The sequence below is a fragment of the Podarcis muralis genome, chromosome 15 (genome assembly GCF_964188315.1).
Source record: "Podarcis muralis chromosome 15, rPodMur119.hap1.1, whole genome shotgun sequence".
Taxonomy (NCBI): Eukaryota; Metazoa; Chordata; class Lepidosauria; order Squamata; family Lacertidae; genus Podarcis; species Podarcis muralis.
In genome coordinates this window covers 16729907-16742884 of record NC_135669.1, presented here as the reverse complement: position 1 = coordinate 16742884, position 12978 = coordinate 16729907, and the positions used below count along the sequence as shown (strand labels likewise).

Here is a 12978-nt window from a genome sequence, read left to right as displayed (position 1 = left end):
CCACCTGCAACTATCAACAGAACTGTATGGATCAACCTTACATTTACAGAGCAAAATATTGTCTTGAGTTATATACCCAGAACATGGAACCTTACAAAAGGACAATACAAGTGGACTCTCTGTGCCCTTACCACACAGCAAAAAAGACTGATACTGATAAACTGGAAAAATAAAAATGCGGCTCTCTTCTATGATTGGATTGAAGACTTATACAAACTCGCAACATATGAACAACTTGCATATAAACGCAGACTTGCCATGGACAAATTCAATGACATTTGAAATCCATTCTTACAAATACAGTGGTACCTCAGGTTAAGAACTTAATTCGTTCTGGAGGTCTGTTCTTAACCTGAAACTGTTCTTAACCTGAGATACTATTTTAGCTAATGGGGCCTCCTGCTGCCGCGCAATTTCTGTTCTCATCCTGAAGCAAAGTTCTTAACCCAAGGTACTATTTCTGGGTTAGCAGAGTCTGTAACCTGAAGCATCTGTAACCCAAGGTACCACTGTAGTGTAATAGGTTAAGATCTGGGAAAGTACAATAACAACCTTGTAATGTATACAGTTTTGGGGTTTTTCCCCCTCTCCCCTTTATTTTCCCTTCTACACGGGTTCTGTTTCGCTTTTTCTTCTTCTCTCTTTTATTTACGTCTCACAATATTTAGTACACATATTTGTACTTTTTAAACTCTCATTAACGATGTTTAAAACTGATACGGAAGGGGGGGCATGTCTTCTTCACCTTCTTCTTCACTACAATATATCCATTTATTTCCAATTGTCAATGTCAAAAGGGACTAAAATCTATAAAATTCATAGAAAATCAACATGCCAATTTGCTAAATTTCTCTAGGACTCCATGACACCTCCCCTGTCCTCCACAATCCCTCAAGCAAGGTGTCAAGACCCTAATCCTGTCAAAACACTCTGCCAAGCCTTTCCTCTGGGCAATGCCAGGTGGCAGACTATGCATACATGGACCATTGTCTTATCATCACAGGTACTCAGGATGTGCTTATCTGCGCATATCTCCAGCCCTGCATATTCCCCCCTCCCTCCTCCGTATGTTAATCCTGTGTAACCCAACCTCTTCTTAATGTATTCATGATGTAACTGGGATGTATTTTGCACTGTATTCTGGGACATGGAGGGAAGTTTCAAAAGTTCATGTCACCCCTTTCTCACTGTTCAATCTTGCCTTGAACCTGTTGCGCAATAAACCTGGATCTTCTGCAGTTTGCTCCTGTCTCCGGCTGAGCTCATTTTCCTCCGCAGGGACCCGCGGACTTAGTCCGACGAGCTGGGTGGCAGAGCAGCCTCGCACCCAGATTTTACCATAACAAAAACTAAACAACAGCAACAACCTGGGATACCAGGAGTTCCTGGAAGTGGCAGGCCAGGGCAAGAAAAACCCCTTTCCCACTTCCATGGGGTCACACAGGCTCTGCAGTGAGTGAACAGGATTCCCCGTTCTCTCCATCACAACTGACCCAACAGCTCCAGCCTGCAAGGGAGACTCTAGGAAAAAGGAAGTGCCTGCTGGTGCCCTGGGTGATGCAATTTCCGGGGACGCCACCAAGCATCTAGCAAACCAGCCCTTCTGCAATTGAGACCAGAGCCCGTGGCACGGACTTCGCCCACAAAGGGGACTCGCTTCACATCCTTGTGATCAAAGCCCTCCCCCCCCAAGCTTCTTATTTATTTGCTGTTCTTCCAGCACTGACCTGCAGCTGTAGATGTCGTTGATTTGATAGTGCTTGTTGAAAGCCACAGCCTCCATGCTGTCAGTGAGAGGCCCGTCCAGCACTCGGATCCCTGCACAGACAAGACAGGTAAGGCAAGGGCAGGAGAGACCTGGCAAGCAGTTCAGACACACACACACCGACAGAGGCTTCCAGTGCCATCCCAGAGCAAGGAGGCCTGTGTTCAAGTCTTGCTTTGGCCCAGGACACTGGCTGCTGCGGGAAAGTGGCTTTCTCCCTCTCAGCCCCTCCAGCTGTAAAATGGGAATAAAAGTAACCCACTGCCCTTTGAAGGTGACTCGGAAACTACAACAAATGCTGAATGGGGCAGCTAGACTGGTGACTGGCAGCAGCCCCCAATATCATATAACAAGGGTCCCAAAAGACCTACATTGGCTCCCAGTACGTTTCAGAGCACAGTTCAAAGGAATAATACCAACCTTTAAAGCCCTAACCGCCTCAGCCCTGTATACCTGAAGGAGCGTCTTGTTCAGCCTGGACACTGAGGTCCAGCTCCGAGGGCCTTCTGGTGGCTCCCTCAGTGCAAGAAGTGAAGCTACAGGGCCTTCTCAGTAGTTGCACCCCACCCTGTGGAACACCCATCAGATGCCAAGGAGATAAGTAACTATACAATTATGCAACTTTTAGAAGACACCTGAAGGCAGCCCTCTATCAGAAAGTTTTTAATGTTTGATGTTTTATTATGTGTCTGTATTTACTGGAAGCTGCCCAGAGTGACTGGAGAAACCCAATCAGATGGGCAGGGTACAAATAATAAAATTATTATTATTATTATTATTATTATTATTATTATTATTATTATTATTATTACTGCTACTACTACTACTACTCTCAGGCAGGCAAGCAAGAGGTGTCTCTGCAGTTACAAGGGATGCTCCAGCCAGGTAACATCACTAGAGGAAGGCCAGTAAAGGAGCCAGTGAGGGGTGTGGCTTGAGGAAGGTGCATGGCCTGCACAGCCCGGAGGCTCAGAGAGAGGGGGATGCTGGGCTGCATTTGGCCCGCAGGTTGAAGGTTCCCCACCCCTGAGCTATTTAAGCAGTGGCTAGCAATGATGTCTTTGGGACGCGGGTGGCGCTGTGGGTTAAACCACAGAGCCTAGGACTTGCCAATCAGAAGGTTGGCAGTTCGAATCCCCGCAATGGGGTGAGCGCCCGTTGTTCGGTCCCTGCTCCTGCCAACCTAGCAGTTTGAAAGCACATCAAAGTGCAAGTAGATAAATAGGTACCGCTCCGGCGGGAAGCCATACGGCGTTTTTGTATGCTGCTCTGGTTCGCCAGAAGCGGCTTATTCATGCTGGCCACATGACCCAGAAGCTGTACGCTGGCTCCCTCGGCCATTAAAGCGAGATGAGCGCCACAACCCCAGAGTCGTCCGCGACTGGACCTAACAGTCAGGAGTCCCTTTACCCTTTACTTTAGCAATGATGTATCTTCGGAGTGAAAGTGGAGCTGGTGGAAGCCACACCTGCTAAACAGCAAAAGGAAGTTGGGAGAACTTATTCTCACCTGCTGAGCTGATCCCAGACTGTGTGTGTGTGTGTTACAAGAAAAAAGGGAATGGATGGAGACAGGAGGTCAGAGGAGCAGAAAGGAGAGCTGGGCTGGGATCTGCCCTCCTTACCTCCACCCCCCTGGAATTCCTGCTTCCACCAACAAGGTGGGATGTGTTCAGCTGCCACCCAGCTCCACTCCCATCTAAACCACTTGCAAAACACCAAGGGATCTTTTCGGCCATCAGACACCCCGTGTAATGCACCAAATTCATACTGTCAAACCGTGAACGTCTGCAGCTACATTTGGTTTTTTCCAAGCCGCAAACCTCCCGCAGGGAGAGCCGGGGAGAGCAAACAGACGCACTTGATCCGGAACCACGTTCCCAATGAACCAGAAAGCTGCTAATTGAGCCAATTTGCACGGGAAGTCTAGACCGGCAGTGCGCAAACATCGCTCCAGATGGGAGCTGCCTGCTTGGATCAGTGGCAGAACAAACATCCCACCTTCCTTCGTTCTCTGTGGTTCGGGGAGCTGCGAGCACAGCGGTTACTGCCTCACCAGATCATCTTGGAGGGGGGCCACAGATAAGCCCCCAGGGCTCAGCTAGGCTCCCCTCTCGCACTGCACTTGCCAGTCTGCTCTGAGAGCACCTGGAAATCACTGTTTGTGCAGTTCCAGTTTGCACTGAAGAGGAACGCATGCACCCCACACCCTCAAAAGCCTGTGAAGCAAAGCAAACTATGCTCTGAACAAGGGGGGGTGGTCCTGTCCTCCCCACAAGATTATCTTGGGATAGGGAGAAGACGCCACCTGCTGTCCATAGCGGAGAATGGCAGCCTATGACTTTCAGGTTTGTTGACACCCTCCCTCGTTTTCCACAGCCCCCACCTCCAGATGTGGCAAATACTGTGCTGAAGCCAAAAGGTTAGGGTTGCCATATTTTGAAGAGCAAAAAAAAGGACACATTTGCCAACTCCTGCTTTTAACTATGTATTGCTTTGATGACTCTCATTTTAAATACCCCTATTTAAAATTATGTAGGCTATAGCAGCTGGGATATATTGATAGTAGGAATGTTCTCAACTTTCAACAACAAAATAAGTATAATACATATTGCTCCCTCACTCGCCACATGAAAGTATTTGGACTCATGTTCACTTCTTTGTGAACATAAGTGTGCACAGAACAATTTATTGAACTGTTGAACATAGACATATAGACTCTCCTGAAAGGCAGGGGGATATTAACTCTTGCTCTTCCAGGCTCCTCCTCCAAGATCTTGTAGCTGAGCCAGTGTCCTTTTAGTTCAGCCACAAGAGAAAGGATTTATATAGTACAGTCGTACCTTGGATCCCAAACTCCTTGGGAGTCGAATGTTTTGCCCCCTGAACGCCGCAAACCCAGAAGTGAGTGTTCTGGTTTGCGAATGTTCTTTGGAAATCGAATGTCCAATGTGGCTTCCGCGGCTTCCGATTGTGTGCAGGAAGCTCCTGCAGCCAATCAGAAGCCACACCTTGGTTGTCGAACGTTTTCAGAAGTTGAACAGATTTCCGGAACGGATTCCCTTCGACAACCAAGGTACGACTGTACGTAGCTAGTTTAAGATGCCGCTCTGCTGCAATTCTCTGCTGCAGACTAGCTTAGCTGGGTCCCTAGCTGGCACTAGAAAAAAATTCTTGGGTTACTGCAAATGCAAGAACCAAACAGAAAACCCTCTGCACATTTTGCCAGATTTAAAAAATCCACCCTGAAAAAGAGGATGTGTCTGAAAAGAGGAGATGTCCTGGACAAAGAAGACACATGGCAACCAGACCTGAAAAGAGGACGTGTCCTGGAAAAAGGGGACACATGGCAACCAGACCTGAAAAGAGGACGTGTCCTGGAAAAAGAGGACATATGGCAACTCTGCAAAAGGGTTCCAGGGGTGAGGCTGCCGTCGCATGCTGAGCTACAGGTGAGAGCTGAATGCAGGGTAGGGACCAGACAAACTATCCCAAAAGGAGCAACATGTCCCCCACCAGAAGAACTATCCCTCCCCTAACACCCCTGTATGCCCTGTAGTAATGTCATTATCATGCCCATATGTGTGTATGTGTAAACATGCAGAGGTCCATGGGTGTTCAGGGAACAATAGCCTTGCCTAAGGTCACCTCGTGAGTTCACGGCAGAAGTAACCATGAGGGGAAATGGGGACTTCCTGGCTCACAGCTCACGCTCTGCCACAGCAGCTCTTGGGACACTGCTTCGCCGGCAGAAATCCCACCCACTTTCCTTGTAGCAACTGGGCAGAGTCCAACCCAAACAGAGGAACGCCGGAAGCTGACTCTTTTTCCGAGTCAGATTGCCAGCCCATCTAGCTCAGTGCGGTCCACACTGGCCGGCAGAGGCTCTCTAGAATGTCAGGCAAGAGATTCTCTCCCTGCAGATTCCAACTGGGCAATGCACTCAGCCACCGCAGCTCTCCCCTGCCACCGGGTGCCAGTACCTGCGATCCGGCTGCCATAGGCAACTCCCACAGCACAGAAGCTGTTGTTGGAGACGGCTGCAATCTCCCCAGCACAACGGGTCCCATGATGGTTGCCGTTTTCCTCGTCCGGATGGGGCATGGGGTCTGGGTCGTTGGAGTTCAAGTCATAGCTGCCTTCAGGGCTCTGAAAGAGACAAGACGCAAAGTTGAGGGTCCTTTTTCCTGGGAGTGCGATGGTAACTGCAGCTGGGGAAACAAAGCACTCAGGACTCAACAAACACCAGTCACCCTTCCCCCCTGCCCCCAACTCTATTCTGCCCCTTCTTTCCTGCTTTATTGTGATTTTGTTGCCTACAGTAATTGCACTCACTTTTAACCCTTGTAGGCTCTTGTTCCCAGAAGGGCTAATCTTCTAATTAAATAAAAAACGGCTGAACCGCATAATTTCCTGGGGGGGGGGGGATGGAAAATCATCAGAGGAGTTGACGGAAGTCCAAAATATTGTATAAGATGAGAAGTTATGTTGTATGACTGTTGGAACTGAAATGTTAAAAAATTAATAAAAATGTATATACATATAAAAATAATTTCCTGAGGGGGGAATCATGTTTATTTATTTAATTTATTAAATGTATGCACCGTCCCTCATCACAAGATCTCAGGCCGGTTTACGGAATAAAATACAAGATAAAAACACAAATAAATAAATTAAAAACAAAAATAACAGGCACATTTAAAAGGCTGTAGAATATTAAGTAATCAGGTTTCACCTCACCCCAAAACCCTGATCTAAGGGCAGCAGGTGCTGCTTCTGGGCTCAGGATAAGACGGGAACAAGCATTTGGGTAATCTGTGGCACGCCCAGGAAACTGCCATCAGCCACCATTGAGCTTTGAGTCAGTCACAACCCCTGCCCCCTTCCATTTCAAAGAGGAAGCTGAACAGGACAGGTCAGGAAATGTGGGTTGTGACCTGTGCTATTTTTCTAGAAAAAGAGGTGCCGGAACTCACCACGAATGCCTCCCTTGTTCTTTTATACAGTCATACCTCAGGTTAAATGTGCTTCAGGTTGAGCGCTTTCGGGTTGTGCTCCGTGGCGACCCGGAAGTAACGGAACGCGTTACTTCCGGGTTTCGCTGCTCGCGCATGCGCAGATGGTCAAAATGACGTCACGCACATGCATGGAAGTGGTGAATCGCAACCCGCGCATGCGCAGACATGGGTTGCATTCACTTCTGGATGCGAACGGGGCTCCGGAACGGAAGCCAGGTAGGTTGCTGCCTGCTGGATCCAGGTGGTTGAGTCTTAAAGGCCAAGTGTCCTCTTCTGCAGCCCAGCCAAATCTCAGAGGCAAGCCTCTGGCACCTCTAAGGTAGGGCTGGGCGATATCTGGTTCTCAACATCACGATATATCATCAGCTAAACAATGCAATATACAGTGGTACCTCAGGTTAAGTACTTAATTCGTTCTGGAGGTCTGTTCTTAACCTGAAACTGTTCTTAACCTGAAGCACCACTTTAGCTAATGGGGCCTCCTGCTGCCGCCGCACCGCCGCTGCATAATTTCTGTTCTCATCCTAAGGAAAGTTCTTAACCCGAGGTACTAATTCTGGGTTAGCGGAGTCTGTAACCTGAAGTGTCTGTAACCTGAAGCGTCTGTAACCCGTGGTACCACTGTAATGCAAAATCACATTGCCGAAGGATAGAACTCTACAGCGCCATCTGGTGTCGCAGTGTTACAATGCATTTAAAACACTTTTTTAAAAAATTTATGTTGCTGAAATAAGGATGGAACTTTGTAGAAGCATTGGCTGGCTTCATGGTTTTCGCCACATTGCGATTTTTGCATAAGCACACACACACTATGATTTGCACTATATTGCCAGGTATGAAACAGATATCACAATATGGACTTCAAACCAGTTTGGGACGATATATCAATATACCACCCAGCCCTAACTGTCCAAACCTAGCCCTGGCAGCTGCGGTGCCCCAAAGGTAAGGTGGTGGCATCAGCTACTCACATAGTTGGGCTGGATGTCTTTGATGGTGTGCTCCACCCCATCATCCACCACAACCACCGTCACGCCCTGGCCAGTGACGTTCCTCTCCCAGACGCCCGTCACATTGATGTCCATCCCGGGGCTCTTGCGGTTGTTCTAGGCCAGGAGACAGAAGGGAGGCAAAACAATCAGAGAGCACAGCGAAGAGGCAAGCCAACATGCACACACAGGAGCAGATGCTGGGTTTGCTGCAGATGTCATGGTGACCGGTTGGACGCAGAGGAACGGTGGGAGGAACCAGCCGGGGAACCCCCAAAGGAAGAAGGCTCAGAGTCCAGGGAATGGTGGTGGGATGACGATGAGCGGTCAGAGGCAGAAGACTGGGAAGAAGAGGTGTTGGCAGTGGAAGAGTAACAGGGCTTAGTGAGCAGGGAGAGTCTGTGGCGGAGAGAAGTCCAGAATCAGAGGCAGAAGTGGAAGCAGGAGAGTAGGATGAGGTACAGATGAGTCAGGCTGGTGAAGAAGAATGGGTGTCTCCTCCCCTCCTGCTGCAACAAGCTCCCCTCCCTGCTGGTCTCCCAGGACCAGAAGAGGCATGAAACGGGAGGAGCAAAGGCAGGCACACAGGTGCAGCCTCTGATTGCTTGGGGGGGGAAACCCTAGAGAGGAGGGGACAGGCAGGTGTGGAGAGGCAGGGACCTTCAGCCTTGGCAACTGTTTCATGGGGGAAAGACCTACCAGAGATGGGTTACTGTGCTCATTAGGCCTGACACTCCTGTTCCAATCTTGTTTCTGCTAATAAAGAGTTAACTACAACTCACTTTGTATGATTTTCTGCTGCCCACTCCTGTGAGTAGACAGCAAGGAAATAGCTCAAAGGCCACCTCCTGATTTCACTCAAGTACCGGGGCTCATTATATGTACCCTGAAACACAGGTGCCGAGTCCCCGAAGCTGGGGGTGCCCTGGCTCCCATAACATTTAAAATGGCGGGGGCAGACACTCATAAAGTGTGACACAATTGTAAATGCATGCAGCAGGGTGCATGCTTGCCACATCACCACGCCCCCAACGTGTATGCACTACATCACCGTGCCATGACACATGCTCAAGTGACATCAGCACGCCGGGGTTGTGACAACATAGCACACATGGCCCCGGCACACAACGCCACATGGCCCCAGGCACCTGTGCTTGCGGGGGCAAGCTGGCACCGCTGCCCTGCAATGGGATGGGTGGAGAACCTGAGGGGGACCTCCAGATGCTGCTGGACCACAACTCCCATCAACCTTGTACATTGTCCAGGAGCTGATGGGAGTTGTAGTCTGACACTGCCTAGAGCAGGCTTCCTCAGCCTCGGTCCTCCAAATGTTTTTGGCCTACAACTCCCATGATCCCTAGCTAGCAGGACCAGTGGTCAGGGATGATGGGAATTGTAGTTTCAAAACATCTGGAGGACTGAGGTTGAGGAAGCCTGTGGCCTAGAGCAGGGGTATTTTCTTATGTGCTTCCCTCACTTAGACCTTGAGGTAAAGGTACCTCATCTTCCTGATATTGAGTGCACCATGGCTTCTCACACTCTGTGGCAGCCTCAGAAAGACGGTGGATAAGGAAGGGAGCCACTATTCCATGGGTAGGCAAACTAAGGCCTGGGGGCGAGACCCGGCCCAATTGCCTTCTCAATCTGGCCAGCGGACAGTCCGGGAATCAGAGTGTTTTTACATGAGTGGAATGTGTGTTTTATTTAAAATGCATCTCTGGGTTATTTGTGGGGCATAGGAATTTGTTCATCCCCCCCCCAAAAAAATAGTCTGGCCCCCCACAAGGTCTGAGGGACAGTGGACTGGCCCCCTGCTGAAAAGGTTTGCTGACCCCTGGCCTAGAGGGTTACAGGGGAAGGAGCATAGCTCTCAATGTTCCCCCTTTTTTAAGGGAAATTCCCTTATTCTGAATAGGATTCCTTGCAAGAAAAGGGGAAAGTGCCCTTGGAAGTGGGCAGCAGCACCTGACTCCTCCTCTGCCCCACCCAGAGTTCCTGGGCATCAGCTGGACCTGCCCCCGGAAGCTGTCTTTCTGTCCCTCCCACAAAGCCAGGGGACCCACTCACCAAGTGCCACTGCTGCGGAAACTTGGGGTCGTTAAAGTGCAAGCTGCGCTTGGAGCGTTTCAGAAACCGCTGCTCGGCGTGCCACCTCACGCTGTCGTGCTGTGCAAAGACCGCCTCCGCTGACCGCTGGATGGCCTCCAGGCTGAGGCCCGCTGGGTTTGCCAGCTGGTAGCCAAAGAGGTAGTGGCCTCTGAGCTCCCCGATCCGGCCAATGTTCACAAGGCCGGCCTCCTTGGCTAGTTCTTCCGCCCGCCAGTCCAGCTCCTCCTCAGAGGAAGGCGAACCCTCTGGCACCGTCAAATGCACCGCCCACGTCAGCTCCCCACGGCACTGGGCTGCCCGGCAGGGCTCGGCCCCACGCGGCACTTTTGCTCCACAGGCAAATCCATTTGGCAACAGCAAAGGGATCCAGGCCGGGGTCAGCCAAAGGCACATGTGGACATACAGGGCGGCCTCCATCATCGCTCTCCATGATGGCTCCGTCCCCCTCCAGGGCGGCATCCGACAGGCGAACTGCAAGGGCAAGGGCAACGTCAGAACAGCCCCCCTGCTTTCCCCTATGAGCGGCCTTCCTCCAGCCCCAGGGAGAATAGAGGGACTCACTTTGCCCCAAACCCCTGCTGAAACCCATTTACAGTAGTACCTCAGGTTACATACGCTTCAGGTTACATACGCTTCAGGTTACAGACTCCACTAACTCAGAAATATTACCTCGGTTTAAGAACTTTGCTTCATGATGAGAACAGAAATTGTGCTCCGGCGGCGCGGCGGCAGCAGGAGGCCCCATTAGCTAAAGTGGTGCTTCAGGTTAAGAACAGTTTCAGGTTAAGAACGGACCTCCGGAACAAATTAAGTACTTAACCCGAGGCACCACTGTATTGTGAGTGCAGAAAGCAGAAACACCCTCTTTCGCGCTCCCTGTAGAAAGTGAAACTGAAATGGATTTCCTGTTTGGTATTACTGTAGCAGTGGGGGGGGGGGAGAGAATGGGGGCAGAGACAGCAGTCAAGCTAGGGAATCTCACCTTTCCATGGGCAGAATGGTTACCAAAGGAGAGCATTTCTGACTCCTGGGCTGCAAAGGAGGTCAGGCGAGTTAATGTTTCATCAGCTGATCTTCTTTCTCACACACACTGTCTGACTTCAGTTTCTGCAATACTGTTTCATAACCCCTTCCTGCTCCAATACAGCAGCAGGGAGGTGAGGGAGAATTCCTCTTTACGGTATTACTTTACGGGCAACAGCCTGGGAGAAAATGCGCCTGAGTGGATGTTATGCCCAAGAGGCTGCTGCTGCTGCTACTCCAGAAAGACCTATGATGAGTCTGCTGGGTTTTATTTATCCAAGAAGAAAAATAAGTCATGGCTGCTGGTTCATCTGGCAGGTGTCCTGGTTTGAAAGTGGACTCCACTTTCCGGATCCTGTCTTACATGCTGTTGTGAAGAAAGGATTAACTGGAGCAACAACTATTAACTCGACTAATATGAGAGACAGGCGATGGTGCCAAGAGAGTGCCCTGCTCCCAATAGATACCTTTCAGATTTCTATCACTTAATCTGAAGGCTTCTTGCAGCAAAACAAGGCCACAGAGGCTGTATTTTATATACCTTATCTTTGTATGAAACTTGCAAGCATTACCAAGGCGATCCATTCAGATGAGGTCAGAAGTCTATACCAAAGTTCAAATGTTTCCAAAGTCGAAAGCACTTTAATTTGCGTTATTACAGCCTGAAGATGGCAACTCATAGTCTGTTGTGTTTGGTTCCTAGGAGTCCGTTATCCATTTGGAGAGGGGTGGGTGGCGCTGTGGGTTAAACCACAGAGCCTAGGACTTGCCGATCAGCAGGTCGGCAGTTCAAATCCCCGCGATGGGGTGAGCTCCCGTTGCTCGGTCCCTGCTCCTGCCAACCTAGCAGTTCGAAAGCACGTCAAAGTGCAAGTAGATAAATAGGTACCGCTCCAGCGGGAAGGTAATAGGTGTTTCCGTGCGCTGCTCTGGTTCGCCAGAAGCGGCTAAGTCATGCTGGCCACATGACCTGGAAGCTGTACGCCGGCTCCCTCGGCCAGTAAAGCGAGATGAACACTGCAACCCTAGAGTCGACCCCGACTGGACCTAATGGCCCTTTACCTTTAACCAGAAACTGGTCACCTCAACTAACCCAAGGGTTTTGTCCTGGCCAGAGTCTAGCCAAAGTTAATTCAAAAGACTCAAGGCATCAAAACCAGATGCCAACTTCTGGATTTTGATGCAGCTCCAAACCCTGGCAAGTTGTGATTTTCATCTCCACCTTTTGCCCTCACCTGGACCTTGGCACCTGGAGCTGCACCTGCCCACCAAGATTGCCAGTGACTGGTTGGCAGAAGAAAAGCTCCCTTGTGCCAGCCCTGAAAGAAGAACCAAAGGTGGAAGTGGCAGCCCAATAATAAGGAAGTCCTGGGACGGGCCTGCTCCTTTGGCACCCGGTTGACTTCCTTTCACAAACAGGCACTAACAATGGGGAAGCCGGTCAGCCGGTCCCAGCGGGAAAGGAGCAGGACGAAACCTGGGAAGGGCAGCGGAGGCAGATCTTGTATGTAGTGGCGGGGGCAAGGCTGGCTGTCAAGCCGGGAATTTCTGGATGCAGCCTTATTTCTACTACGTACTTAGCCGGCCCCCTCGAGGTGGCGGGCGGAGGGAGTCTTACAAGCATCGGCCACAAAGCGCAGCGCCCCCGGAAGGCAAGTGCTGGGGGTGTGGCCCACCCAGCAACATCGGCGGCACCCCGGTCTCTCCCCGGGGCTGCTAGCCGACGGCCCGGGAGTCGGACGGTCCCCGACCGGAGCTGCGGCGCGGGTATCGTGCTGGGCCCGCCAGGATCGGCTCAGGCGAGCACCGGGCGCGGAGACAGGCAAGCCGCGCCGAGCGATCCCGAGCAGCTGCTGCACCTACCTCGGCAGAGGCGGAGCGGGGCGCATGGGTCCGGGCGCAGGCGGTGGCAGCGGCCTCGCTCCCCGGGACGCAGCTGCCAGCCCGGCTCCTCCGGCTGCTGCTGCTGCTGCTACTTGCCCGGTTCCGCGCAAAGGCAGCGGCAGCGAGCGAGGTCGGATCCGGCGGGGGCGGCCAAGGCGGCGCCACGGCCGGGCGCGTCACGTCCGGAGCCC

At 51.1% G+C, this 12978-nt stretch overlaps 1 protein-coding gene across 2 annotated transcripts in view; it reads right to left on the bottom strand.

The window, feature by feature from the left end:
* The window catches only part of PCSK7 (proprotein convertase subtilisin/kexin type 7), a 30357-nt gene extending 17435 nt beyond the window's left edge, over nucleotides 1-12922 (bottom strand). The window contains exons 1-5 of one of the 2 annotated variants that reach the window (XM_028708274.2): nucleotides 12767-12922; nucleotides 9839-10351; nucleotides 7754-7888; nucleotides 5748-5913; nucleotides 1728-1818 (exon numbers count right to left, since the gene is read on the bottom strand). In XM_028708274.2, coding sequence (XP_028564107.2) covers nucleotides 1728-1818; nucleotides 5748-5913; nucleotides 7754-7888; nucleotides 9839-10339 — 893 coding nt within the window. In that variant the 5' untranslated portion in view covers nucleotides 10340-10351; nucleotides 12767-12922. Of the gene's footprint in view, nucleotides 1-1727; nucleotides 1819-5747; nucleotides 5914-7753; nucleotides 7889-9838; nucleotides 10352-10862; nucleotides 11691-12766 lie in introns of those variants that run through there. The other variant, XM_028708271.2, reaches the window with a different exon arrangement.
* Nucleotides 12923-12978: the final 56 nt, after the last annotated feature.